Raw genomic sequence first — 27,773 nt, forward strand, 5'->3', positions numbered from 1 at the left:
GTTATTATAGCCTTTCGGCCTATCCAGCTCCAGCTCTTGTTAGGCCTAGCCAAACGCTCGGACAATTTCTCGACGAGTGCGGAGTGCCGCTCCGAAATGACAGTCGGCAATCGAGTAACCGACTCGACGACAATTCCTCAGCTTCTCCGAGCATCTCTTGCACAATTCGGATCTCCCCCAAATGCGTCGCTACTTTTGCCTACACCACTCGAGTGAGGGGTGCAAGTCGTCTTATTACGAACAATGGTGAACGAACTGCCAGTTCGAGGCGAGGCGAAGGGGTATGATCCCGGGGTCCGGGCTTCCGGCACACGGTTCGATCCCGTGTCCCCTCCCTCCCTCTAGACGTTGGACTCCACACATCCCGACATGAACCTTCGAACTCCGCATGACGTGGCTCACCGACCGGCTCCTGGTGCGTGCGCGCGCACCACCTGGCCGCCGGCTCGGCGCTGCCTGCAGCCTCCCAGTCCCAGCACGGGTCCCGGGCCAGTCTCCCCACTTCCACGCCACGCCCCGCCACCAAAAGATCAGGACGAAGGAAACGGCGTAGTACGTCCTCGTCAGCCAGCAGCGCGACGGCGGCACGGGAGGCTCACACAGGGAGAGCTCTGCTCAGCTCGGCATGGCCAAGCCGTCGCGATCGCGCGCGGTCTCCTTCACGGCCGTGGAATCGCCGAAGCCGACGCGCCCGCTCCTGTGTTTCTATCCGCTCGGCCCCCGTCCTCCACCGCACGCCGCCGTGCCTCAGATCGATGATTCGGTCGCGCTCATGTGCCGCCGCTGCCGTCCAAGCAGGCGCGCCCAACAGCGGGAGCCAGCGCGCCGCAATTGCAACGTGCGCTCGGGGAGGTTAGCGTTAGAGAAAGAGCACGTCTTTCTGACAGAAAGTCGCGGTGAAGGACGAGCAGGTGAACGCCCGTCTGCTAGCTGAGCGTCCGAGCTGCCGGTTTGTTGTCCGCGTGTCTGAGGCTCTGAGCCCGGGCGTATCCAGCTCGAACGCATCCTGCAGACTCGGATGCTTTCATCATGTATAAGACCGTTCGTTAGTGGCCGGGTTATTACTTGCCTTGTAAGGATAGCATGTTCTCTCCTCCCACTTTACTTTACTACTCGACTGCTCGTCCTCTCATCTTTACCACGCGTGGTTCCTAGCTTCCTGCCCTGCTGCGGCTCACTTGCACGCCACATCCTTTTATTACGGGGTCAGAGAGCATGCGTGCTAAGGTATGTAAGTGACTCGCGAATGTTCCCAGCCCTCGCTCGCTTGACACTTTTGACAGGGTTATTAGGAATAATGTAGGACGGTGAATAGAAAACACTGGCACCTCCCAATTACACTTGCCCGGATAAAGGTAGCAGTCCCACGAGCACGCACGGATGGGGTAGCTCGAGGCTCTTGACGACGTGTGGAGTGAGAGTTTGAGAAGCTCCGCATGGACTTATGAGATCAACCGTGGCACAAGGGAGCAGTTGACACATGTACAGTGGACGGCTGTACGAAACTGTACATGTAACTTGAAACCTAGAGTACTACCGTACGTGAATGCTTCAGTGTCACCAGTTCAACGAAGTAAATGTGGTGTCAGCTTATACTTTACCTACGTGCCATTGTTTTCCAGAGGACCGTGTCGATACCGATCTCGGCTAGCTGCAAGGCTGGAGTCAAGTCAGGTACGCGATCGGTGAGAGGGATCGGTCGATCGGACGCAAATATGTGGTCACAATTGGCACTCATGAGCCATATATGCACGATGTTTCTCCCGCTACACGGTCCCCCACAGTGGCGATACCAATGCCTGCAGATTTCTATGCAATATGCTCCTCTGGCCGATGCCCACGGACCAGGCAACACAGTGCTGGACCGGCCGTTTCGTACTTCTCCTCGTTCCCTGGCCATTAGCTGGAGACCTGATCATCGAGAGTGCACCAACCTTAAAATCTTGGCTGCCTAACCTTTACACACGATGACACGAGGGACTTACCCCCACGGTCCATAAGCTGATCACAGTTCAGTTCTGGTGGCGTGCGTCACTGTCTTGCGGGAGTTGCGGTTGCAATCTTTGTACCACAGTAGTAGTACTTACCACTCTTTTGTCCATGTTTTACTCCACCTTTACTGCTCATGCTGAACATGCACATATGCAAAGGAGTTAAATCCCACCGAAAAATGTCCTCTTCAGACAACCACAGTCCACACCTACAACTTCCAGCACCATTATTAGTTTGTTACTGACCGAGCTGCCAAAGTAATCTGGTAGCAGTACTAGCGTGTAGCAACAAGAACAGGTTTTGTATTTGTATGTGAGTACGTATAACGTTGGTGTGTGATCTTAGTATCTTACCATGGTCAAGTGAATTCACCTAAGCATAACGATCACCCTTAAAGAAAGGTCAGCCTCTTGGTTTCCAGCTCACATCTCATCAATACAACACCACGACATGGGTCCATCCATGGCCTCTGCTGACGCCTCACGCAGTCACGCTCACACAGGCCACCAGTTAAGCCAACCCCTCTGCAACGCAAGGCCCCAACAAAGCGAAGAAGAGCCTCCAGTCTCCAGCTGCTAGCCCCAACTACCCTTCCCTGGTTACACACACCACCGTCCGTCCACCGCTGAGCAAAAGCCAAGGACGGGCCTATAAATCACCCCAAAACCCCAGCCCACCACCTCACTTTATCACCACCACCCCCAGCCTCTGCAAGCTCACTGCTCACACAAAGCGAAAGCAGCAGCGGCAGTCTAGTGCCTGGAGCAGCTGACGCCGGCAGGATGAAGCTTCAGACCACGGCGACCCTGGCTCTCCTCCTCTTCCTCCTCCTGGCGCCTCCTTCGCTCAGTGTCTCCATGGCTGTTGGATCAGGTATCTCACGCGTCTTGTTGATCCCATTTCTGATGCTGCTAGTAGTGATTTCATCGCTGCTAACATGAGTTTGCTCTTCTTGTTCTTGTTGGATGCGTTTCGGCAGAATTCTGCGACAGCAATTGCGCGAGGAGGTGCTCCAAGGCGAGCCGGCACGACGACTGCCTCAAGTACTGCGGGATCTGCTGCGCCGACTGCAACTGCGTGCCGTCCGGGACGGCCGGTCACAAGGACGAGTGCCCCTGCTACCGCGACATGACCACCGGCACCGGCAACCGCACCAGGCCCAAGTGCCCATGACTCCTCCCTCTCTTTCGCCGTCACCGGCCGGCTGGCTGGCGTAACGCGCGCATTATAGGCTAAGCACGCATGCATGCACGCACACCATGAGCATGGATGCATATATGTTTGTCTGGACTCTGGAGAGATCTGTGTCCTGCTAGTACTCTGCTTGCCCTTGGCACCTGAACTGGAGCTTCTGGATTCACTTGCCACTACTGCTATGATGTACATGGGGCAAGAAATGGAGCTGATGATGTGGTATTAGTGACTATTAGTGTTTTATACTAGCCAGGTGATAATAATGTTGTGTCTGGCAATAAAGCCTTTGTTTAGGATAGATGAGATGCTAGAGATCGTGTTTATTAGTTGGAGTAAAGACTACAGAGTCCTCTCTGCTCAAATGTGCTTTTTGGGTGCGGGTTTTGTGTGAGCTTCGGCTCAGCTACAAGGCAGGGCGGCATGACTGAAGCATGCGACGAGCGTCGGTGGCGCAGGCGGCGTCGGGCCTACCCCGGCCCAGTGCTTCAGTTACTCCTCAGTGCTCACTGAGTGCGACGCGTCGGCGATTTGTTTCTCTCACAGAGTCACCCAGCCCCACTGAACCGCCGCAATGAAGCCTCGAGTTGATGAGGTCTTTGCCGAGTCTGCTCACCTACTGGTCACAGTACTAGGTGCGGTGCAGCTGGGCACTGGGAGCTCAGACCTCAGAGTGGAAAATGTGGGATCCATCGTTGATTGTTCCGCGGTACCCGTGAGCAGTAAAAAACAGGTCACTGCCGAGGACAGTGCCCGACTGCCCGGAGGTTGCTGTCGAGGACTATAAAAGAATGCTAGCTGGCCACCACATTTCACAGTGAAACTTCTTTACTGAACATCGAACAATCAGAGCATAGCTGCAAGAAAGGATGACCAAATGACCTGCATCTGCATGTAGCAGGTGGCGACTTGCCCTCAGCACTACACAAGATTTGCTACTTGCGCCCGAATGGGAACGAGCTTTCTAGAGGCTGCAATAATTTTACTACGCTAGTGTGCTATAGTATATTGCTAATTACAGTTAGTTCTAACAAACACAAGATTAATCTGTTCGAGGTGACCCCGATTAACCCCTCGGTGATGAGTGGTTACATACAAGATGCAGCAGGCGAGCACATGCAGCCAACCTCTTCTGCAAAGCTATTTGAGCAGTAAAGAAAGAAAAGATGACCTTCCCAATGTCATCAATATCTTACAGCATGTTATGCTGTATACAGAATTAAGACCACCAAACCACACAAAGCCGTTGAAATAAAGCCTAATGTACAGAAGAAGCAAGAACTCCCTACTTATTTCATATAACATCAATTCAGGATACAACAGCAACCGAACATCGATATATGCAGCAGCAAGCCAACAACCGAACATCGTGCAGCCACATAAGTTCAGCGGCCTAACTTTTCCCCCCAAAGTCCCAAATCTCATTTCATACTGTTGCACATATTTCTCTGAACACACAACATTACGGCACCAGATGCTTCCTACCCTAGAGAGGGGGCCTTCACGATCAGGTTACATCAGACCCTATTCTTGCACAGGAAAGTGTTAGATGAATCTGAGTCAAAATCTGAACAAGATATGAGCGAGAGTGCTGAATAAGGATGACTCATTATTTCCCAACTTCCTAGTGCACTTTTGTGTGCAACAGATGACTCAAGCACGTTTCATAATTATTGCACTCGCACAATAGATTACAGAATAGGCGACCAAAATTGAGCTCAAAACTAACCCGAGTACAACACTTCAGCAATGTTTACACCAATTAGGAACAGAGGGAGATACAAAAGGGTAATCACTTCAGTAGCATTTCAGCAATCTGAACAGCATTGAGCGCAGCACCTTTACGTATCTGATCGCCACAGACAAATATGTCCAACCTGCCATAGTGTAGATGATTAGGCTGAGTGTGAAGATTCAATATCATATACAGGTAGTGTATCACAAATTCACAACAGTGCCTATGTTCATAGCTGCAACTATTAAACAGGACCCATACCCTCGATTATCATCTTGTGACAAGTCCTGGCGAATCCTACCCACTGCTACGTCATCTTTATCTGATACCTGAAATATACAGGATTACTTTTTGTTAGTAATCATCTTCCTAACTTTCTCCACTGAAGGCAGGAGCTCTGTGGATGAAATGAGGGACTGGCAATAGCATCCACACTGGTCTTAGATTGATGGGCAGAGATAAAATCAATGAAAACAATGTCCAGTTACCTCTAGTGGCGTAGGGAAGCGATTAGCTGCACGATCATCAACAATGGTAACACCAGGAGCAGCCCTCAGAATTTCTCTGGCAGTATCCTTCAACGTACATATGCACAAAGAACACAAGTTCAGAAGTTGCAGAAATACTATAGCTAGCAAGCAGCATTTTGGTTTTCTTTCAAAACCTCAAACTCAAATAAATTGACTGCCTAGATGACAAGTATCAGGTCCCAAGGAATAACCACTCAGTGCAAAAAATGTCAAAGAGAATAGTACAATACCAATAAAGATATTGCTAGAAACAGAAAAGTTTTAATGCTAGCTGGCACATAGCATGCAGATACTAACCTCATCAAGTGCCTTCTCAAACTGTAGATTGACACTTTCAGCATGTGCACGCATCACAGGAACCCGTATGCATGTTGCAGTTACTTTCACATCCTTGTCATTCTAGGAATGGAGGAGCTTAAAAGTTAGAAGGCATCTCAAATTGTCACAATGAGAGAAAAATTTGGCAGAGAGTAATGCAGACTCCAAAGTTGTTCAGACCAATGACACAAAGACTTACCCAGATTTTTCTGGTCTCTTTCACCATTTTCATTTCTTCCTCATTATACCCATTTTCAAGAACTGGTGCATTGTGCGAAAATATATTAAAAGCATACTGCACAAGGGACAGAGATATTCAGGATGAAGAGTTCATGACTAAATTAACTTTATGTGTTCAGGACAGTGCATTTTGCAAGCAAGAACAACCTGTTGTTTGAAAATGTTGCATGTCGGAGCCTTCCCTTCCAAGACCTAAATGAAGTGTAGATCACTGAGTGTGTAACCAAACAAACATCAAAACTGGAAAGATCAACATAGGGAAGAAGAAAAAAATTGTACCTCCTTAGTCTGCAGTTTAAGTTCTTCCATTGCTGCAGCACCAGCACCACTTGCGGCTTGGTAAGTGCTAACAACCATCCTTAACACCTGCCAAATTAACAAATGGCCATTAATTTGTTTGCAAAATGCACCCAACAAGCAAACCATACATGCTAAAAAAGGCCGTCAAGCAACAGAAACCATGCTGCAAAAATACTGTAGCACATACAAAGCACATGTAACCCCAACTGCAAACCTTAGTATGATTCATCACATCCAAAGGTTTCTGGCCACAGAATGCACAAGCTGTGACATCATCAATTGGATAATGCACATGCAAAAATACTGTACCTCATACAAAGCACATGTATACCAAACTAATCAATGTAATCTCTACTGCAAACCTGAATCACCTCCAAAGGTTTCTGGACACAAAATGCACAAGCTGTGACACCATCAATTGGATAATGCACATAAATTCTTCAGACAGACGAAGAATACTAGAATTCCCAAAATACAGAAGAATTGATACTGTCCATCTTTGGTTGATAAAACCTCTTCACTGCAAGATTAAATATTCACAAAACAGCCTCATAAGTGATTGTAATTTTGCCTAGCGGTAATATGACCTTTATGTTCAAGCCTTATAAAAGAACTAAAGTTCGACGTGCCAATAGTTGGTTAGATGAACTGATTCATCTATAAGGATCACATAAAGCATCATTTATTCTTTTTCCACTAAGGACCTCACCCGAATTTCATTACTAGGACAGCAACGAAATTACAGAGTTTTGAACGTTTAATATCTCTTTTGCTTAAAGCCAACAACTGCAAAAGGGACCTCCAGTAGAGCGGCACACAGGGCCTTCTGACTGAGGCTTGAAGATAAACTAGACCTTACATTCAACAGCTTTAACAGCAAACTATCCAACAAATAAAAGCTTCTAATAGTCAACGATCCAGCAGGGCTTCCATGGTTATGTCGAGGACTCACGAAGTTTGGTACCAGGAAGCATCATTTATTTGAAAGATAAGACTTCTATTTGGTACGAGGCAGCATAATTCCAGAAATTAATGTTGGATTTCCGCTATCCAATAGCATAGGGATTACACATTTTTCAGTATCAGCCATTCCTCGCCTCAAAGTTATTTCGAGAAGTGCCAAAAAGGTGAAAAGATGGCTGCTGACAGTGACAACCGATAAAGTAAAGTGCCCAAAGGTGCATACCTTGGCGTGGCGATGGAGCGGCGTGGCAGCCATGAGGCAGATGATGGTCGAGCAATTCGGATTCGCCACAATCGCGCCCTGCCCCAGCCGGACGTTGGCCATGGCCTCCGGGTTGACCTCTGGGATGACGAGCGGCACCTCGGGGTCCATCCGGAACGCGGAGCTGTTGTCCACGACGACGGCGCCGCGGGCGACGGCCGCGGGCCCGAACTTCCGGCTGACGCCCCCGCCGGCGCTGAAGAGCGCGATGTCGACGCCGTCGAAGGCCCCCGGGGCCGCGAGGTCCTGGACTGTGTACTCGCGGTCCTCGAAGGCGAGGCGCTTCCCCGCGGAGCGCTCGCTGGCCAGGAGGCGGAGGCTGCGGTAGGGAAAGTCCCGGTCCGTGATGACGCGGAGGAACTCCTGCCCCACGGCGCCCGTGGCGCCCACGATGGCCACGGAGGGCCCGTCCTCGCGCAGCGCCATGCGGACGGTGCTGGGCCGGCGGCGGGAGCGGCCCGCGGACGGCGCGAGGAGGTGCGCGTGGCGGACGGCGGCGGCGGCCTGCATTGTGGCGGCGCGCGGGGCTGAGGTGTGGGGTGGGTGAGGGGGTGGCGCTGACGACTGATCTTGATTAGGGTTTTAGGGAGGAGAGGAGAGTGCCGGATCGAGTGGGGTTTTGTGGGCGCGCACTAATCCGTGGACGCTGGTGGCTGGCGCGTCCCGTTTTGGCTGCGATGGCTCACGGAGAGACAGACAAGGCCAACTTGATCTTTTCCTGATGCTGTGCAGCAAAACGGCAAAGGCTACCCGTTGATTCTGGTCAGCCGGTGTCTGACAGGCGACGATGTGCCGTAAGCGCCGCCATGAATCTGGTTTTGTCTGCCATCGCGGCGCATTGCCGTGGCTGCTGTGCTATGGGCCGTCAGTGTATTACTTTAGTTCTGGTTATTATTAGTAATTTTCTCCTCCAAGGACGCAAATGAAACGGAGACGTCAAAGCTTTAAACTAAAGTACTGTGTATTTTGAGCTTACCAATTCCACATCAAAGCTTTTTTGCAAAAAAAAAATCACATCAAAGCTTATTCCTACGCAGTTTTGTTAGTCTAGTGTTTGGTTGAGTGTCCAAACTCTCGCAAGCTTCACTTTGTCGACATCCTCCTGGTCCACGTTTTTATGACTAACTTCGCCACGCTCACCACTTAGAATTTATCGGTCACACTAATTTGTCCAACTCACAGTTTTCCATACATTAGTTATAGCCAACCAAAATTCCAAGGAAAACTAAAAGAAGAACAGATTAATAGTGTTCTTGAAAAGAAAACAGATAATAGTGTGCTATCAGAAAAAAAATAACAGAATTGTAGGCTTCTATTGGACCTAAAGTAACACCATTAAATAATTGGGCTTCCGGCCTTCCAGACTTCCGGGTCCATATGCAGCAAACCTTGTCCTTATCAGTATCGCAGCCCAGCCCATGTCCGCGCAAGTTTCTAGAGGATCCTAGGTCATTCGCCCCAGTTCTTGGTTCTACCCCTTCGCTTCCCTTCCCCTCCCTCCCGCCGCGACGCAAAGCCGCGGCCGCCAAACCTGCAAAGGCGAACTCCCAGTCTCCAACGAGCACCGCAGCCAAAACAAAGCATAGCGATCGCGAGAAGCTTCCACAGAGCTTGTCTCCTCCACGAGTGCTCCCGACGACAACTGTTCCACGGCGTCAATGGCGAGCTCCGGCGATGATGGGCGCGTGGTGGTAGACCTCCGCTCCGCGGCGGAGTCGGCGGCCGGGGCAGGCGGCGAGGAGGCGCACGCCACGCCGCTCCACGAGATTGAGTCCCTATGCATGCGCTGCGGCGAGAACGTGAGTGCCCCCCGACCCCGTGGCTTACCTCTCGTTTTCTGTTTTTCCGTTCTGTTCGGTTCAGGATGCTTGCTGCTGGCTCTGAGGCTTGTTCCTTCGCTCTCTCTGTGTTTAGGGCACCACGAGGCTGCTTCTAACGCTGATCCCGAACTTCCGGGAGGTACGTAGTGTGCTTTTTCATGGCGTGAGCTTCTTACTCTGATTAGTACTGATTAGAAGGAGCCGTGAAATTTGCTTTGTGAATCTGCAGGTGGTTCTGATGGCCTTCGAGTGCCCGCATTGTGGTGAGAGGTAATGATGTGCTCAATTTTTATTTATTTACTGGAAACTTGGGCCGACTGTAGGATTGGTAGAGCTATTGTCTGCATTTGGTGGATACTGATTTCAGTTTGCGCACAATTACATCAGGAACAATGAGATTCAGTTTGCTGGACAGCTTCAGCCGAAGGGTTGCTGCTATCGCTTGGAGGTTCCATCTGGGCAGAGCGAGGTATGTCTTATGCATAGCGGTTACCTCTTTATTTGTTTGTTGTTAGTAAAATTAAGCCTTCTTGTAATTTGTTGTTACAAACCTATCCATGGTTTAACATTTGGTATAATAAATCATTACTGTTACTCAAATACCTACTGTGACTAACTAGTGGTACTGGTGCAGATACTGAACCGTCAGGTTGTGAAATCTGATTCAGCAACTATCAAGGTATGCTGATATTTGATTTGTCGATACATTTACATGTAAATTCATGCGCTACATTGCTTTTGTAACTTCTCACTTTACTCATCTACAGATCCCAGAATTGGACTTTGAGATTCCTCCAGAAGCTCAACGTGGGAAGTGTTCTACTGTACGCTTCATCCCTTGCTGTGTTTGATTTGTCGCGGAAACACGTTCCTTTCAAATATTTTTTCTGCTGCTAGCTTGCTTATTCTTTTACCTTGTAAATCAGGTGGAAGGGATTATTATGCGAGCTGTGGATGAGCTGCAGGCTCTTCAAGATGAAAGAAAGGTGAATCTTGGCACTTTGTATGCTTGGCTTTCTAAATTTGAAGTAAGCCACATGTTGATGTACTGACGTGTTAATCATCTCCTGCAGAAAGTAGATCCTCAAAAGGCTGAAGCCATCGATCAATTTTTACTGAAGTTGAGATCCCTTGGGTCTGGAGAAGCTGCATTTACCTTTATTCTTGATGATCCTGCAGGAAACAGCTATATTGAGAACCCGTAAGTTTGTTTTGTATACCTCAGAATTCATATTATTTGAGATCTAGAATTATATGGTAGACACTGTTTGAGGCATCATAGAACAAATGCTTGAGCTACGTTTATGTTAATATTGTTTACATTGTCTTTTCGCATAACCCACAGTGATCTGAATTAGGTAGAGTGTGCTATTACAAGATTTTACGTAGGAAAGATAGTAATAGTAGGTATGTTTTTTTAGTGTTCCCTTGCATGTAGCTTTTTACTTTGGCACTTTGATTAATCTTCATAAACCTACAGGCATGCTCCATCATCAGATCCTTTGCTATCTGTGAGATTCTACGAGAGGACACGTGAACAGCAAGCAGCACTTGGTTTTCTTGCTGAACCAGAACAACCTGGAGAGGCTGTTTTGCCTGTTTCAGCAGTGGGATCCAATTCTGGTGGGTTGCAAGCCGAGCCCCATGGCGCAGTTGGAGCCCTTGCAGGTCGTCGTGCTATAGCACAGGGCAACCCTGATGAAGTTGCTGCAGCACTGTGTAGATACGCAGCACCAGAAGAGGTACTTCTACATAGTTGCTGCCACTAATCTCATCAAGAACCATGTCTATTTGTATCTTACAAATTTCATTGGATAGGTTGATGTGTTGCCATCATCATGTGGGGCCTGTGGAGCAGAATGTGTCACACGTTTCTTTGCTACAAGTATCCTCCTCTCCCTCACTTACTGTCTTACATGCATAATTTCATTGTGGAATAAGTTAGAAATAGAGTACACACACTTTCAAAAAAAAAAAAGAAATAGAGTACACACAATGTCTATGTAGCCTTTATGTTATTTGCCTGATCAAGCTTGGAATGGAGCATACATGCATATGTATCTTGTCTATGTTTATTTGATTTTGTTATGAAGTTTGTTCTCTCAGCAAAAAAGAAAGACTAGAAAAATCAATCTCTTACCTGAATGAAAGGCCCGTGTTCGCATGCAATTGTTCATAGTTGAAACCCTCCATTGGACTTTTTTTCATGGTGCTAAGATAATAGCTGTGAATAGCCTTTAACTAGCCAGAAAGGGTGCGATTATTGGCCAGTTGTTGAAGATATAGGTGGCATGCAAGAATTAGCTTGTTGAAAATACAGGTCTTTGTCAATTACTCAATTTAGAGTCCTGCATGTATATGAGAGTAACTGATATTCCTGATAGCCTACTAAAGCTGTTCAATTAACATGGACCATTGTTGGTTGATCCAGATATAGCATTTATGATTTGAACCGGTGAATACTAGTTTTGGGATGGGGCTATACTGGGCAATGAACAAGGCATAAATGCCATTTTTTCTGGATGGTTTTTTTAGCTTTACACCATTTAAACAGGAATAGTTTGGTTGGGTTACCACGCATGCTTACAGGGAGGTATAACGATTCATGTGGTCAGGAGCCTGCAGCATAGTGCAACCCTTTGATTAGGTTCCTAAATGTAGGCACAAAACATTTTAGTGATTCCTTTCTGCTGTTTAATGCTGCAAGTAAAAAGTATCTGATCCTTGACCTTTTCTAGAGATCCCATATTTCCGGGAGGTGATTGTTATGGCAACAACATGTGACATCTGTGGTTACCGCAATTCAGAGGTCAGTTTCAGTTTGAGTGTCTTACCTGGATCGTTTTGTAAAATTACCTGTCTGGTACCTTTTGACAATTCTGTGAACTCAAAATTTTCTTTTTTCTTTGTTTAATCAGCTGAAGCCTGGGGGTGAAATTCCAGCTAAAGGAAAGAAAACTACGCTACGTGTTCAAAATGTAAAAGACCTCACTCGTGATGTCATAAAGGTTAGGATGTTTCCTGTTTACAACTCGCATGCCTATGTGCAAAAGTGCAAGATTGATGACTAAAAACCTTGGGTAGGGATATTAATGTTGCTTTAGTACTACAACTCAAGGTTATTCGGCGTTAATGACCTGTTATCCTGTCAAGTAAAATTGACTGCAACTTGTAAATCCTTCAAAATCTTGCTGTATGCTGGACATAACAACTGGCTGTTCTTTCTTTATATTTTGACTTCTTTTGGGTCTGTAATATGCGATCTTTATCCCCACTTGAATATGGCTCTTATCTTGGTAACCGGCTGGGCCTATTTTACTTGACAGGATAACCCTGAGGGGCCATGCTTGCCGAACCCAGCCCAATAGGCCCAGCTGACTACCTATACCTTTTTCATTACACAGATCTCATAAAGAGACCCTTATTGCTATCTAAGCCTAACCCTGAGGGACCATGCTGCTGAACCTGGCCCAATAGGACCAGCTGACTACCTATACCTTTTTCATTACACAGATTTCATAATTTGTGATTTTGTTTAACCTGTATCGGATCCATTGTGCAATATACGACTTTGTTCATTTGGAGTGTTTGTTTTTCAGTCAGATTCAGCTAGTGTGAAAGTACCTGAACTTGAGTTGGAGCTCACAAGTGGAACGTTGGGTGGTATGGTCACAACGGTTGAAGGTTTGATCGTGAAAATATGCGAGGGTAGGTTTGCTTCATTTAATTCACTCCTTCACCCTCTGTTTATGATACCAAAATGCTATGCACATGCTTATTTGAAGCTGAACAGAGGATCTGAATGGAACATGTGCTTTTGCTTTTTTCCCCCTTAAAGCTCTGGAGAGAATACATGGATTCCACCTGGGTGATAGCACACTGGAATGGAAAAAGAAGAAATGGGATGATTTCAAGGATAGACTATCCAAGGTAATTCGTTGTTCTTTAAATAGCTTAGCTGGGAAGGTTTTATCCTAATGATACTATTTGTGTATGTGTTTTACCAGCTTCTGAGTTTACAAGAGCCCTGGACTTTAATCCTTGATGATGGATTGGCAGCTTCATTTGTAGCTCCAGCTACAGATTCGTTAGAAGATGACAAGCAGCTTACCAGTAAGTTAACCTTATCAATGAGTAAGATATATGATGGTGTATCCCTTCATATCGAGAATTGATATGACTGCATCTCACTTTTAAACAAATTGACTGATTTCTGTTACTTTTAGGGAATATCTATTTTTACTTAGCATGCATACTGGCAGTTAAAGGATGGATGTGCCTAAATGTATTATTACTTGTTCGTGTACTGAATGTGTTGTTCTTTGTGGATTGCAGTTGAGGAATATCAGAGGAGTTGGGAGCAGAATGAGGAACTTGGCTTGAATGACATGGATACTTCCTCTGCAGACCACGCTTACAACACAACCAGCACATGATTCTTGTTTTAATCTTGTGCTGAGAGTATTGTTGTAGCTTGTAACATTATCTATTTATTAACTTTTTCAAACCCCCGTGTGTACATTTCATTACTTTTGTATCTAACAATAACCTTCGAGCGGTAATGTGTTGTCTAAGTGTCTAACGGTGTTTTGAACCCTCAAAGTTTTGAACAGTGTTATCTATGATTGATGGTTGACTTCCACTAAACCTGCAATAGTATTTTACCCCTTAGGGAAAGTGCGCGCTATATTAAAAAAAGAAAAATAACAAAGAAAAAGAAAAAAATCAAATAAAATTTTATAGTGGTTTTCTGATAGAAATTTTCTTGGATCCTATGAATTGGCTTAATTAAAACCTTCGATTCATACAAGAGCCACGACGATTGAGTCTCAAGCTAAACAAAAGGCGGAAATTGCTTGATGATCATTTATTGAAGAGAAAAAAATTGTCTTTTGGGCAAACAAAATTGGAAGGAAGAAAATTTCTTTTTCTTTAGTGAGAACTACTTGAATTTCTTTTTCCAATCTAGTTGCAAGATCTAAATAGCGAGTATGAATCATAGTTCCAAGAAGACTTGTATAACCCATTTAAGTATATAACCCCTGCCACTCTGATTAGTGATTAAACATGACTGTATGAGATTTAAAAGGTGGACATGTATATTCTTCCCCTTTGATAATCCTGCCAACTTTTTTTTTTGACGAAACTAACTGTCGTGCATCGTAAATTTTGATCCAGGAACTAGCTATCATCAGAACGTTCAGGTACTAAATTGGCCAAAATTTCTCACAAATTTATCTTTTTTTTTATTCATCGTCCCGTTTTCCTGCGATGAAGGGAATGTGCAGCAGCGAATCATAACCATTGAAATCCTATCGAATGGTCCGCAAACAACGGCAAGTGCTGCAGTACAAAGGGGGTATTGGCTATTGCGATTGCGAACTCCCCCTCTGAGCAGCCGAACATCCGAAGAAGCATCACGCAGCCTTGCGAAGCAAACGACGGAGATGGCTTCGGCGGCGGCGTGGGAGGGCCCGACGGCCGCGGAGCTGAAGGCGGCGGGTGCGGAGGCGATTCCCGGCGGCGTGAGAGTGAAGGGGTGGGTCATCCAGTCCCACAAGGGCCCCATCCTCAACGCCGCCTCTCTCCAACGGTACGATCCACCCCGCCTTAAACCCTAGCCCTTCCGCTCTCTGTTCGTTCGATTCGTCCATGTAGAGGGCTGGAAACTGAAACTGGAGCTCCCAATAGGTAGAACATCACGTTTGTTGTAGTAGCGCTCCAACGTATTTGATCAATTTGCGTGTAACTTCACTGTCTGCCCCTCCCTTCGATTCGATTTATTCCCATTTCCCTATAGATTTCATTTGGCATTTGGCTCTTTTGTTCTGGGTTCATGGAAGTTTCCCTATTTGTATTATTGGTGATAATTGATCATCAATCAATGGGGTCAATATTATCATCTATTGTTACACTCAGTCAGAAATATACACAGAGTAACTATAGAGTGTATCTGTTCAATCACTGCTACGTTAAAAGTCACCAATGAGGAAGCGCACCATGATTACTAGTTAATATTGGATCTATCCATCGTCTACTGGTACTACATCTGTACAGCCATCAGAGTTCTGAATGTTTTGTTATCAATAGACAAATATTGCTGTTTGAGAAAGCTAATGTTAAGCTCTGTAATGCCTGCTTTGTTGTTCAGCTTTGAAGACGAACTTCAAACAACACATTTACCTGAGATGGTTTTTGGAGAGAGTTTCCTGTCCCTTGAACATAATCAAACTGGCATCAAATTGCATTTCAATGCGCTTGATGCACTCAAGGCATGGAAGAAAGAGGCATTGCCACCTGTTGAGGTTCCTGCTGCAGCAAAATGGAAGTTCAGAAGGTCGTCTATAACTGTAGTTCCTTTATTTACTCTAAGTCATATTACTAAGCATTTGTATTGAAAGATGTTGGGTTCGCTTAGCATCACCCTGTTTCAAAGCAGTTCATTTTGTCTTACAGTATGAAGTATGAACTTTGAAGCTTTGGTCAGAAATACAGATTTGTGAATAAATATGATTAAAGAGATATTATTTTGTTTGTGTTGTGCATTGTATCAAGAGAAGTAGAAGTGCAAACTTTCAGGTGTTTATTTTGGTCTTAGCTGAAAAAAATTTCAGATGATGAAAGTATCATGTGTAACTTGTGAGTTTATTAAAAAATGCTTCTTGTTTTCTTGCAGCAAGCCTTCTGATCAGGTGATACTTGATTATGACTATACATTTACGACACCATACTGTGGGAGTGATGCTGTGGTTCTGAACTCAGGCACTGTATGGACACGATCTCAGCTGAATTATTTAATCTGATTTTAGAATTTTATATTTGTTCCTTGGCCCTTTCACCTTTTTACTGGTGTATTCCACTGAAAAATATCTCTTGTTTTGTACAAATTTCTTTCCCAGACGCAAGCAGGTTTAGATGGATGCAGCACTTTGTGTTGGGAGGATACTGATGATCGGATTGACCTTGTTGCCCTTTCAGCAAAAGAGCCTATTCTGTTCTATGATGAGGTATGGGCACGGAACAGATAGTTCATGATTTATGTATATACTGGCTCGCCCCTGACATGATATATGTAGGTTATCTTGTATGAAGATGAATTAGCTGACAATGGAATTTCTTTTCTTACAGTGAGAGTGGTAAGTGAATCCCAGTGATGCTTATTTGTAATGTCCGTGTGACAACATTGCCTTTTGGTTCAACTAATCTAATATGATTCTTGGTTGTGTATGTGTAGAGGGTAATGCCCACCGGTTGGTTTCTGCTTTTGCGTTTTTGGGTATGTTCTACTGCCTTGTGTTTTAAATTTGATGTTTCATTATTACAAAGATAATTTCTGAGGGTTATGTGTTGTTGTATATAAGATGGAACCTCTTGCAGTTCTTAGGGTTAACAACTGTTTGGCCCCAGTGTTCCCCTTAACCCAAGATTTTTCAGTAAGCCTGTGAATAGATGGCTACTAATTAACTTTGCTCCTCTTAGAACTGAATTTATATCGATCCCTTTGAAACAAGAAAATATAAAACTTTTGAGGAGGCATATATAATTATCATGCCCCCCCCCCCAAAAAAAAAATAAAAAAAAATTCAGACATAGTTTTTGTCATCTATGGAATTTTCAAGATTCTTTTCTACAAATTGTTCTTGCTGAATAATTGCCTATTGATAACAGCTTAGGGTTGATGGTGTACTGATGAGATTAAGGGACACTCGATTGCATTGTTCTTTTGGAAATGGTGACGGAGCCAAACCCGTGGTACTCCGAGAATGCTGCTGGAGGGAAGCAACATGTGCTAGTCTGTCTGCGGTATGCCATCACTCAACCAAGCACTTTCTTTGAATAAGGTCATGTCAACATTGTTGGAACATATTGATCTTTTGTCCCTTTTCTACAATGCAGAAAGGATATCCCTCCGACTCCGCAGCATATGCAGATCCAAATCTTATTGCTCAGAAACTTCCGGTTGTGATGCAGAAGACCCAGAAGCTGAAAATACCCAGCTGACCCAAAGGCTCCTACCGTGTGTACATCATGAATGTTCTATTGTGGCTTCTTTTGCTTGCCACATGTTGTAGATGCACGCTTTTGTTGCATTAACATGATTGAACTTCTTGTTATAACTCATCATAGCCCATGTCGCCTGGGCCAATAAACAGATATATTTCACTTGTAGATGCTACTCTCATCATGCTTGAATTAGACGCCCCCGTTATCTTTCGTTCAACCTTTCTCTGTTTGCCAGTATAAATCAGCATACATTTGATGGCATGGACATGCTGACGAGAAGCTCATTCAGTGCAGTGCCAGTGCCAGTGCCACACCGTGAATCGAGATGTTCTATCTCAGAGTTTCTGAAGAACGTCGCACATAGCCTCACGAGTCCTACACATGGCCTCCAGCGGAACAGCCTTGGGCATCGTCAGTCCGCTGCCCTCGCTCATGTCAACCTCCAAACCATCAACTCTGCCCCAATGGAAGCACTGGATCAGAGTCCCCAGCGCCACCCCGACCGTCTGCAGCGCGAGCGCCTCGCCGGGGCACTTGCGCCTCCCCATACCGAACGGCGCCATGAACAGCCCCTCGGCTCTCCCGCCCCCGAACCGCTCCGGCGCGAACCTGCCCGGGTCCTCCCACACGGCCGGGTCCCTGTGGATGGCGTACGCGTTCACTAGCAGCGCCGTGCCGCGCGGGACGTCGTAGCCGCCGACCTTGCAGTCCGCGGACGCCTCGTGCGGGAGCAGCAGCGGTGCGGCGGGGTAGAGGCGGAGCGTCTCGGCGACGATGCACCTGAGGTAGCCGAGGCGCGGCAGGTCGTCCGCGTTGATCAAGCGGGAGTGCCCGACGGCCGCGTCGATCTCTGCTTGCGCCTTGTCGAGGGTCCCTGGGTTGTTCATCAACAGCGACATCGCCCATTCGACCGTGGTTGACGTCGTCTCTGTTCCGGCTGCGAACAGATTCTTCACACGAGAGAAGAGAATATGCAACAGTGAGTCACGAGAGGAGTACTTATGGTTGGTAGTCGAATGAATTAACCGGACAAAAGAATCGCTCACCGCACAAAGGGCCGTGATCATGGTGTCAGTGTAGACCTCCGGCTCTGTCCTCTGCAGTGTGAGCAGCACGGCCATCATGCTCTTCTTCTCGTTGTCGATGCCGTCGTCCAGCCTCCGCCGCTCCGCGTCGAGTAGCCGCCGCAGGACTGCGTCCCTCCTGCGCACCGCGGCCAGGATCTTGTTCCTCACGCCGAACACGTCGAGCCACTGCAGCGCCGGCAGGTGGTCCCACCAGACTGAGCCAATACGCGGGAAGACCTCGTCGATAACCTGTTTGAACACCTGGGCTTCCACGGACATGTCGGTGTCCGCGTCCGCGTTCGGCTGTGTCGCCTTGGTCTGCGCGATGGCTTCCATGAGCACGCTCAAGGAGAGCTCGAACAGCCTTCGCCTCAGCTCGATCCGTGCGGCGCCGCCCGGCACGGCGGCCGCGGTCGTCGCGCTGTAGATCCGCCGCGCCATGGCGCGCACCTCGGCGCAGATGACGCCCGACATGCGCCCGACGCGGTGCGCGGAGAGGAGCTGCACCGTGGCGACGCGGCGGAGGTTGCGCCAGTGCGGGCCGTAGCTGGCTGTGCCGAGCGCGACGCCGGTCGCGAGCATCTGGGAGGGGATCCGCGGGCGGTTGGCGAAGGTCACGTCGTGCTCCGTGAAGCACTCCCTGGCGAGCGCCGGGGACGTCACGACCACGGCGTCGCGGAAGCCGAGGCGCAGCGAGAAGGCCGGGCCGTGGCGCTCCGCGAGACGGGACAGCGCGACGTGGAACGGCTTCTTGATGAGGTGAAGGTGGCCGAGGAAGGGGAGGGCGCCTCGAGGGCTCGGCGGTAGCCGCATACTCTTGCTCTTGCCATGGTTGTCGCCGCCGGGACGGCGTAGGAGATGGCGCACAAGGAAGAGGAAGACGAAGGAGAGGAAGATGGCAATGTAGGCCACCTTATCCATGGTTAAGTCTGGGCGTGTTGCATGGCAGCGTATGCACGGACGACTTGGCATGTGCATCTCATTCTTTTATAGCCGATAGTTAAGTGATGTTATGTCGTTGCTGGCGGCAAAAGATTTCTAATGCAATACACAAAGCATGGGCAACATGATGTTAATCTTAATAATATGCTGTTTTAAGACATATTGAGACCCACAAGCATCAATAACGCAATAATAGTGTGAGAGCAAGCACGAACATATCACATGAAAATAGTTGAATGTAGTTTTTGAATTAAATAAAGTTAAGTATATTGTGATATCCAAGTCCAACCAACTCTATTTTATATCTTTACAGTAATGCGGCTAAGATATAGTTTTACTGCACATAGCGGAGCGGCGACTAATACCATTTGCGACTCAATCTCGTCGGCAAACATTGTGGATTTCTGACGATAGTCGTGCTGTGAATTTGAGCAGCAGTTGAGCAGCACGGATGGGGAGTAGCAGGAGCGCTAGACTTGGCGGCGGACAGACGGTTGGGTTAGAAAATAAGTGGGTTTTGTTCCGTAAACTTGGGGGCGTTTGGTTCCTTTGCTTATTTTTAAGCAAGTGTCACATCAATGTTTAGATACTAATTAGGAGTATTAAACGTAGTCTATTTACAAAACTCATTACATAAGTGGAGGCTAAACAACGAGACGAACCTATTAAGCCTAATTAATCCATCATTAGCAAATGTTTACTGTAGCAACACATTGTCAAATCATGGACTAATTAGGCTTAATAGATTCGTCTCGCCGTTTAGCCTCCACTTATGTAATGGATTTTGTAAATAGTCTACGTTTAATACTCCTAATTAGTATCTAAAATGTGACGGGTGCTTAAAAATAAGCAAACGAACCAAACCAGACCAAAGCGATGAAGAGGTGGTACTGTGCTAGGAGAGATGATGTTTGGCTTAGACAACAGAAGCACGTTCGAAAGTATCAAGTTGAGATCTATTATCTTAATACAACATTATTAAAAGAAGCCACCACGCTCGTCAAGAGAATCTAGAAATTCCACGTTAATCTGAAAAAAGAGAAGATTTTACACCGTTGGATTTTATGACGATCTAAATTAATCCAAAGATTCCTCTTATTTTGATTTGTCATATACAGATGGCAATCCAAAGAGTCGTTTCATATTGATTTGTTATATATAGATGGCAATAATATGTACAACTATATATATATATATATATATATATATATATATATATATATATATATATATATATATATATATATATATATAATAGTTCAGACCTGGCAAAAGAGCTGCCATGGATATGCGCCGTTGAGCTGTCGACTACCATATCCGTTCCATGCATGTCACCTGCTGCGTGACGTGCAGCTTGCCGAGGACGTCCGCACGTGCACGTGCTAATGACGATCTTGATTTGGCTGAGAATAAGCTCAAGCAATGCAATGACGAGAAAATCACTTGGGTGGTGGGGGAGGAGCTCAACCCGCGATGAGATGCACCGTGCATGATTTAAGCGGGGGTTAGGGTCGAACTAGCAACACGATTTGGACGTGAAGCTTACTTTGCTCAATAATGCAAGGGTAACTCTATTCAAAGGAGAACAATATTAATCTACCAACCAAGAACTTGATTAGGGCGGCCACGCGATGCATAAGTTATATAATTTCTCCCTTGCAACGGCTCTTTTGTGCAGGTGCACTGCAAGGAAATAACCCTCTCTTGAGGAGAGAGAAAAAGAAAGTTGTTAGTGCCTGCCTCCTTTCAGCCTGCCAAACAATAATGAGTACTCCCTCCATCCTAAATTATTATTTATTTTGGTTTTCCTAAATATATACTGTTTGATATGCACATAGATATATACTATGCATGTCTAGATACATAGTAAAAGTCATGTATGTTGAAAAGTCAAAACGATTAGTAACTTGGGAGAGTAGGAAACAACTATACATGACAGTAGAACTGGAACCCATTTTAGTGGATGATGGGAGAGGAGTAGATGCGATGGAGGACAGTTTTTTTTCGAGGGGAGGTGCTCCAGATCAAAGCGACAGGCATTGCTGCAGCGGTTCATCAATGGTGTGAAGGCCAAAACCATCTATTGACAAATTATTCGTTTTCGTGGTTGATATGCAGATGATAATGATGATGCATTGATGAGATGGGATGCTAATTTTGCAGAAAGAGTAAGTTAAGAGATGGAAACCGTCACAAAAAAGGATAATTAATTTGGTTTTTTGACTAATGGTGATGGCTGGTGCATGAGAGAGGAAACTATTCTTGATCTCTGGCAAAGATGCGCCTAATTAGAGAGAGACTTCTGTAATTTATAGAGGAAAGGGGATCATGGAAACCATACAAGGAAACATCAATTTAGTTGTTTGGTTCTCGCCCACACCTGCCATGCAATGTGAGGACGGACCCACTTTTTGGCATAGGATTTGCCCGCCTCCATCTTGATTCTAACCCTCGTGTGAGCATGAAAATAGATTGGCTTGGACACATAGCATGCAGGCGCACTAATCGTCGGCTCTAATCCAAACGTGCTTCCGCACTAATTAACATTGTCAAATTTAATTAAAATTATATAGTAACTAAAATTACCAGTTTGGTTTTCATATGGCTTCAAAATTAAAATAACCAAATTAGAGCGTATGTCAAATAGGTACAAATAAATATGTAAGTTTTTGGTTAAAAAGGCTAAACAAAGATATATGTGTATTGGGAAGAAAAGGACCTAAACATATGGCTAATAAGAACTAATTCATAATGAAAAATATTATATTAAAGTAGAATAAAAAGAATCCATATCGAAATAAAAAAAAGTAACAGATACGGGCAACAAAAGGAGGGATTTGTAGGAGTACAAATTAAAGTAAAACATAATCTCCACTTTTCGTGTTTTGCTCTTTAATTTCACCATATGTCCAAATACTAGGACACTTTTTTCATGTTTTGGATAAGAATTCTGAAAAGATAAAACAACAAAACAACAAATCAAGCCGTGCTATTTGTGCTATTTGTGATGTTTGGTAAAAAGAGATTGGATACTAGCAAGATTGGATAGATTGGACCAAAGACCCTGTCAGATAAGAAGATGATGCTAAAAACATAGTTAGAGAGGAAGGATTGGTAAGGAAAACAGCCATGGAAAGTAGACAAGGTTGACAACTTGAACCACACCTCTTGAACACCATAGTGGCAGCTCCAGCCTCCAAGAGAGGGTACACCATTGGAGATGTTAGACAAGGTTGACAAGTTGAACCATACCTCAGAGAGAGAGGAGGGAGAGAGGAAGAGGGAGAGGGAGGGAGATAGAGAGGGGGGGAGGTCTAGGTGAGTTGGGCCAAAATAACTATGTTGAACCATCTTCATACAATTTTATTGGATTACTCATTTAAGCAATGCTAGACTATCCGAAAAGAATTACAATTAATTAATCTCACATATAACAAGATAGTACTATTGCGTTCGAATGTAAAATATTAATATTTTATTATAATCTTATGCATTTTTTAAATAAAGTGTATTACCATCACAAATAAAATCTAAAACAACAAACTCAGTGTTTTCAGTTGGTTAGTTCCCTTCAAATGTACAAACCAATATTAATTTTACAAAAACAAAAAAGATGTGACATCTTGCACATAATACCCCATGGCAAAGAGATCTATATACTAAAACGACGGAAGTGCCATGTACCCAGGGAGCAAGTAGATCTATGAACATAATATGAACTGACAAAACTAAATTACTTTAGTACATTTAATTTCATGCAAAAAGAACTTAATATTAGCATGACAAAAGGCTAGCTACCCGCGCTATTTGCGCAGGCCATCTTGCTAGTTGCTAGTTATATATACACGACCATGTTCAGTTTTATCCTCTGACCACTGTAACGAAATCGAATGAGGGAGACTTAATTTTGAGTCCTCATTTCCAAGGAAATAAGAACTGGAACCCAGTTCACAAGATAACAGAATCTAGATGTACAAATCACGACAATACTAAATCCAAAGACACTAATTCATCAACAGATAACAGGGTCTCATTGTATAATCATAAACCACAATGCAACCATAAGGGCTCTGCAGAATTACTAAAAGACAAGGGTATCGATTTTTTTTCTCTACAAATAATAGATCACAAACCGAATACTCCTGACAACAAACTATTGGTTTATCAATAGGACCTTATATTTGTGATCAACAGACCTATTCAGTCATAAGCTGTGATCATTTCATCAGTTCACTTCGAAGGCCAAACCATGAAATCAGTTGTCTTTGAAAATGACAACTCAATTCCGGATGGTGGCATCACCGGAGGAGACAATGTTGTGCACTGCTTGGCAACAGGAACTACGCGAGACGTACTGAAGCCATCACGGCAGAAATCATCAAGCAATTCAAAGAGCATGCAACCCCCAGTAACATCAGTGGACAACTGGACGTGCTTCAACGAGTTTATGATTCATTCCTCAAAAAAAAAAACGAGTTTATGATTCAGTGAAAAACTCAATCTAGATATATATATTTGCATGGCTGTGCTAGTAAAAATTTTGCATGGCTTGTTTGGGGAAATTTTTTTGGGGGTCCCTAATTTTTGGGGGAAAGTCCCATCTTCAACAATGCCCTTTGGTGAACGTACTCAAATTGTGATGAAGAAGTGAATCAAAGCAGCAGGGAATAGTGAGTGGAACTGTGGAAGATTATACTTGGGCCACCTTGCCTTTTCTTTGCTTTAGTTTGACATTTCAGCCCAAATCGCAGTTGAGCTGGAAAACAGGCCCACATATAGTTTGATATTCTGTTGAGTTAATCCATACTGACAACAACAACACGAGCATAATGTGCTGTGCATGACATGTGAATGATTCCATGACCTCTTTTTCGAGAGAGACCAGAGATTAGGGGTTCCTGGATGCTTTTGCCATTTGTAGAGAAACGATGACAACCGTGTTCTAGCCGTTCAGGGAATTCCTACCTGTAATTTGGACCTAGCTAGCCATCTCATCAATGGACAAATTCAGGACTCTTCCAAAATCTGGCATTGCTTCCGCATAGTGTAAACCAAATCGAAGACCTGCAGCCACTCCTTGCCAAGCTCGGGTCCATAAGATGATACCAGAGGAGTGAGCCCAAACCAAACGGAAAACCTCGTGCCCGGCTTGTCGAGAGAAAGCTACAATTCCTCGTGACGTCGTCGGCGAAGAAACTACACTCGAGTGAGAGCTTAGCTGTAGAGCATCGTATCTTTAGTCTGAGCCACTGGTTTCACCGGATGTCTTCCACTTCCTGTATATATACGGGCATATGGTTCAAGTAAGCTGCTATGCAAATACAACACGCCTAGGCTCCCACTTAGCCATGGATCCGGCAGCCTGTATTGCCATTCTCTCCCTGGTCTTCCTCTTCGTCCTCCACCATCTTCTAGGTGTCGCTAGCCGCAATGGCAAGAACAAGAGTGTGCGGTTGCCGCCGAGCCCTCCGGCCATCCCGTTCCTCGGCCACCTCCACCTCGTCAAGACGCCGTTCCACGCGGTGCTGTCACGCCTCGCCGCGCGCCACGGCCCGGTGTTCTCCCTGCGCATGGGGTCGTCCCGTCGCGCCGTGGTGGTGTCCTCGCCGGACGGCGCCAAGGAGTGCTTCACGGAACACGATGTCGCCTTCGCCAACCGCCCGCTGTTCCCCTCTCAGAAGCTCGCCAACTTCGGCGGCACCGCGCTCTCCGTGGCCAGCTACGGGCCCCACTGGCGCAACCTCCGCCGCGTCGCCACCGTGCAGCTCCTCTCCGCGCACCGCGTCGCCTGCATGTCCCCCGTCATCTCCGCCGAGGTGCGCGCCATGGTGCGGAGGATGAACCGCGCGGCCACGGCGGCGGTCGGCGGCGCCGCGCGCATCCAGCTGAAGCGAAGGCTGTTCGAGTTCTCCCTCAGCGTCCTCATGGAGACCATCGCGCAGAGCAAGACGTCCCGCACCGAGGCGAACGCCGACACGGACATGTCGCCCGAGGCACAAGTTTATAAGCAGATCATGGACGACGTCTTGCCGCATCTTAGCACGGCCAACCTGTGGGACTACCTGCCGGTGCTGCGGTGGTTCGACGTGTTCGGCGCGATTAACAAGCTCGTGGCCGCGGTGAGCCGAAGGGATGTGTTCCTGCGGCGACTCATCGACGCAGAAAGGCAGAGAGAGGACGGAGGCGGCGGCGGCGACAGTGAGAAGAAGAGCATGATTGCCGTGCTGCTCTCTTTGCAGAAATTAGACCCGAAGTTCTACACGGATACCATGATCACGTCGCTGTGTTCGGTAAGTCCATCTTGCTATCATTTAACCTGCTTTAATATTACTTTGAGCAAAGTTATCCCAAATCATGTGGTCTCTGTCGTACCGTACTCCTTCTGAATGATTGAGCCACCAATTCCATCTCATTGAGACATTTTAACTGTCGATTTCTCCTTTTTACGTGAAGAACATGTTTGGTGCTGGAACGGAGACCACGTCGACCACGACAGAATGGGCCATGGCGCTCCTGCTGAACCACCCGGAGACGCTCATGAAGGCGCAGGCCGAGATCGACGCGGCCGTGGGCACCTCTCGCCTGGTCACCGCGGACGACGTGTCTCGCCTCACCTACCTGCAGTGCATCATCAACGAGACGTTCCGGCTCTACCCGGCTGTGCCGCTGCTGTTGCCGCACGAGTCCTCTGCCGACTGCAAGGTGGGCGGCTACGACGTGCCCCGCGGCACGATGCTGCTGGTGAACGTGTACGCCATCCACAGGGACCCCGATGCGTGGGAGGACCCCGCCGAGTTCAGGCCGGAGCGGTTCGAGGACGGCAAGGCCGAGGGCCGACTGCTGATGCCGTTCGGGATGGGGCGGCGCAAGTGCCCCGGGGAGACGCTCGCGCTGCGGACGGTCGGGCTGGTTCTCGGCACGCTGATCCAGTGCTTCGACTGGGACAGGGTTGGTGGTGTCGAGGTTGACATGACTGAGAGCGGCGGGCTCACCATCCCCATGGCCGTCCCGCTGGAGGCCGTGTGCAGGCCTCGTGCAGCTATGCGTGATGTTCTTGAGGAGCTCTGATGTCTCCATGCTAGGCTGCATCGACCTCGATCTCCGGCAAGCTGCAAGTTCCATCACCAAGTGTTCTAGGCTTTAACCACCGGGCGCATCGCTGTGGTTTCTTCTAGTTTCATCTACCAGTTATCAAGTATCTTGGATCTTTGACTTACGGCGCATCGCTTCTGTCTCGATCTACGGTATTCACCAGTTATCCCGCCTTGATTAAGCTTGCATCGGCTGATATTTGTCTGTTCTATCGTCTTGCCGTTTACGACATATTAATTGTTATTAATTCTGTCGGAATAGACGATAGATCTATTCTTAATAGCCTGTTGCATCTTAATCTTGGTTACCCTTTCGAGTGTTGTTGGGATTAAGTTTCGTTATGATTGGATTCATCGGCTGGCGAGGTTCAGATTAACATCCTGCTAAATATTTCTAAACTGCAACTACCGGGCGCATCGCTGTGGTTTCACCTAGAGATATTGGTGGAGAGTTTAGTTTAGATCTTATCGGCTTGTAGCTCTAGCTATGGTGGAGCAGCAGCTCAACAGCATCCTGTTTTCTATCAGCCGTCTGGCTGATGGTTATTGTAAATTATATTAAATCGGCCCGATCGGCCGACTCCATCGAACTTCGAGAGAATTATCTCCACCTTGTCAGTTGAATGGTCAAACTGACTGGCACGCCCGCGCACACCATGCGCGCCGATTTGAATTCTGCACTGGAGTTAAGCAGATCTCCCAGGTCCTCATGTGGTGATGCAGGATCCACTATCATCAGGATTTTGCGTCAACACATTTTGGCACGCCCGGCGGGACACGAGGAAGCATTGGCTGATTAAAAATGCATCGGGCAATTGGAATAAAAAAAGGAGTTGTATCGGCTGATTACAGAAAATATCGACCAATTACAAAAATCGGCTGGCTTCTTTATTTACATTGCCTGTTTTGAGCCGATGGACATAAAAGAGCAGCCGATGGACAAAGGAACAAATGAAAAAAAAAAGAAAGAGAAGCAGTCGGCCGATGAATTTTAAAAAAGGGAGCAGTCGGCCGATGGAATATCGAAGGAATAAATAAAAGAAGAAAAAAGGAGCAGCCAGCCGATGGTACAAAGAACTAATGATTAATTTCAATCGGCCGGGTACTTCCGTCATCGGCTATATAAAAAAAGAATTATGCAAGCCAATCGGCTGGGAACTTCCGTCATCGGTTGAGATGCTATAGAGAGCACTAGCTCGCACTACAGGCTTTACACAAATTGATTATTATTTGGAGCTGAGCTGATAGGGGGTACATCAGCATCGACCGGTTGGTGGTGCATCGGCCGATAGACAGTTACAAAATAATACTTGGTGTC

General features: G+C 46.4%; 6 protein-coding genes across 6 annotated transcripts; 4 read left to right on the forward strand and 2 right to left on the reverse strand.

Moving 5' to 3' along the window:
• Nucleotides 1–2,660: 2,660 nt before the first annotated feature.
• LOC101762822 (peamaclein-like) lies at nt 2,661–3,548 on the forward strand. The gene is made up of 2 exons (XM_004981623.2): nt 2,661–2,865; nt 2,972–3,548. Exons 1-2 carry the CDS (start codon nt 2,775–2,777, stop codon nt 3,163–3,165), a joined length of 285 nt encoding a protein of 94 aa, XP_004981680.1. The 5' UTR covers nt 2,661–2,774; the 3' UTR covers nt 3,166–3,548.
• Nucleotides 3,549–4,751: 1,203 nt separating this feature from the next.
• On the reverse strand, nt 4,752–8,133 carry LOC101763234 (aspartate-semialdehyde dehydrogenase). Its single transcript, XM_004981624.4, has 8 exons — nt 7,493–8,133; nt 6,286–6,372; nt 6,154–6,198; nt 5,966–6,061; nt 5,746–5,847; nt 5,407–5,493; nt 5,180–5,247; nt 4,752–5,060 (listed from the first exon to the last, which is right to left on the reverse strand). The coding sequence occupies exons 1-8, from the start codon at nt 8,039–8,041 to the stop codon at nt 4,976–4,978; spliced, it is 1,119 nt and encodes a 372-aa protein (XP_004981681.1). The 5' UTR covers nt 8,042–8,133; the 3' UTR covers nt 4,752–4,975.
• An 861-nt stretch (nt 8,134–8,994) lies between these two features.
• Nucleotides 8,995–13,987, forward strand: LOC101763642 (zinc finger protein ZPR1). Its single transcript, XM_004981625.4, has 16 exons — nt 8,995–9,330; nt 9,446–9,490; nt 9,581–9,621; nt 9,739–9,820; nt 9,986–10,030; nt 10,119–10,175; nt 10,278–10,337; nt 10,425–10,552; nt 10,832–11,093; nt 11,170–11,236; nt 12,090–12,160; nt 12,270–12,359; nt 12,951–13,059; nt 13,190–13,281; nt 13,359–13,464; nt 13,687–13,987. The coding sequence occupies exons 1-16, from the start codon at nt 9,190–9,192 to the stop codon at nt 13,785–13,787; spliced, it is 1,497 nt and encodes a 498-aa protein (XP_004981682.1). The 5' UTR covers nt 8,995–9,189; the 3' UTR covers nt 13,788–13,987.
• A 738-nt stretch (nt 13,988–14,725) lies between these two features.
• Nucleotides 14,726–17,547, forward strand: LOC101764446 (TIP41-like protein). The gene is made up of 8 exons (XM_004981627.2): nt 14,726–14,944; nt 15,503–15,688; nt 16,028–16,118; nt 16,251–16,358; nt 16,428–16,487; nt 16,586–16,627; nt 17,020–17,154; nt 17,248–17,547. Exons 1-8 carry the CDS (start codon nt 14,799–14,801, stop codon nt 17,350–17,352), a joined length of 873 nt encoding a protein of 290 aa, XP_004981684.1. The 5' UTR covers nt 14,726–14,798; the 3' UTR covers nt 17,353–17,547.
• Nucleotides 17,548–17,638: 91 nt separating this feature from the next.
• LOC101764041 (cytochrome P450 81F1) lies at nt 17,639–19,367 on the reverse strand. The gene is made up of 2 exons (XM_004981626.2): nt 18,402–19,367; nt 17,639–18,305 (listed from the first exon to the last, which is right to left on the reverse strand). Exons 1-2 carry the CDS (start codon nt 19,341–19,343, stop codon nt 17,691–17,693), a joined length of 1,557 nt encoding a protein of 518 aa, XP_004981683.1. The 5' UTR covers nt 19,344–19,367; the 3' UTR covers nt 17,639–17,690.
• Nucleotides 19,368–24,572: 5,205 nt separating this feature from the next.
• On the forward strand, nt 24,573–26,741 carry LOC101764849 (cytochrome P450 81D1). Its single transcript, XM_004981628.2, has 2 exons — nt 24,573–25,654; nt 25,818–26,741. The coding sequence occupies exons 1-2, from the start codon at nt 24,659–24,661 to the stop codon at nt 26,430–26,432; spliced, it is 1,611 nt and encodes a 536-aa protein (XP_004981685.2). The 5' UTR covers nt 24,573–24,658; the 3' UTR covers nt 26,433–26,741.
• The last annotated feature ends 1,032 nt before the right edge of the window (nt 26,742–27,773 follow it).

This window comes from Setaria italica, chromosome IX, assembly GCF_000263155.2.
Source record: "Setaria italica strain Yugu1 chromosome IX, Setaria_italica_v2.0, whole genome shotgun sequence".
Taxonomy (NCBI): Eukaryota; Viridiplantae; Streptophyta; class Magnoliopsida; order Poales; family Poaceae; genus Setaria; species Setaria italica.

What these genes read in the sequence shown, in the direction of transcription:
- LOC101764849 (XM_004981628.2), top strand. Translation starts at nt 24,659, where the DNA reads ATGGTTCAAGTAAGCTGCTATGCAAATACAACACGCCTAGGCTCCCAC. An exon ending in TGATCACGTCGCTGTGTTCG is followed by an intron (nt 25,655 to 25,817) that starts GTAAGTCCATCT and finishes TTTTACGTGAAG; the next exon opens with AACATGTTTGGTGCTGGAAC.
- LOC101763234 (XM_004981624.4), bottom strand. Translation starts at nt 8,041, where the DNA reads ATGCAGGCCGCCGCCGCCGTCCGCCACGCGCACCTCCTCGCGCCGTCC. An exon ending in TTGAGAAGGCACTTGATGAG is followed by an intron (nt 5,494 to 5,745) that starts GTTAGTATCTGC and finishes TGTACGTTGAAG; the next exon opens with GATACTGCCAGAGAAATTCT. An exon ending in GCTTCCCTACGCCACTAGAG is followed by an intron (nt 5,248 to 5,406) that starts GTAACTGGACAT and finishes TGTATATTTCAG; the next exon opens with GTATCAGATAAAGATGACGT.
- LOC101764446 (XM_004981627.2), top strand. Translation starts at nt 14,799, where the DNA reads ATGGCTTCGGCGGCGGCGTGGGAGGGCCCGACGGCCGCGGAGCTGAAG. An exon ending in GCAAAATGGAAGTTCAGAAG is followed by an intron (nt 15,689 to 16,027) that starts GTCGTCTATAAC and finishes GTTTTCTTGCAG; the next exon opens with CAAGCCTTCTGATCAGGTGA. An exon ending in CTTTTCTTACAGTGAGAGTG is followed by an intron (nt 16,488 to 16,585) that starts GTAAGTGAATCC and finishes GTGTATGTGTAG; the next exon opens with AGGGTAATGCCCACCGGTTG.
- LOC101763642 (XM_004981625.4), top strand. Translation starts at nt 9,190, where the DNA reads ATGGCGAGCTCCGGCGATGATGGGCGCGTGGTGGTAGACCTCCGCTCC. An exon ending in CTCTTCAAGATGAAAGAAAG is followed by an intron (nt 10,338 to 10,424) that starts GTGAATCTTGGC and finishes CATCTCCTGCAG; the next exon opens with AAAGTAGATCCTCAAAAGGC. An exon ending in GTGGTTACCGCAATTCAGAG is followed by an intron (nt 12,161 to 12,269) that starts GTCAGTTTCAGT and finishes TTGTTTAATCAG; the next exon opens with CTGAAGCCTGGGGGTGAAAT.
- LOC101764041 (XM_004981626.2), bottom strand. Translation starts at nt 19,343, where the DNA reads ATGGATAAGGTGGCCTACATTGCCATCTTCCTCTCCTTCGTCTTCCTC. An exon ending in TGATCACGGCCCTTTGTGCG is followed by an intron (nt 18,306 to 18,401) that starts GTGAGCGATTCT and finishes TCTCGTGTGAAG; the next exon opens with AATCTGTTCGCAGCCGGAAC.
- LOC101762822 (XM_004981623.2), top strand. Translation starts at nt 2,775, where the DNA reads ATGAAGCTTCAGACCACGGCGACCCTGGCTCTCCTCCTCTTCCTCCTC. An exon ending in CTCCATGGCTGTTGGATCAG is followed by an intron (nt 2,866 to 2,971) that starts GTATCTCACGCG and finishes GCGTTTCGGCAG; the next exon opens with AATTCTGCGACAGCAATTGC.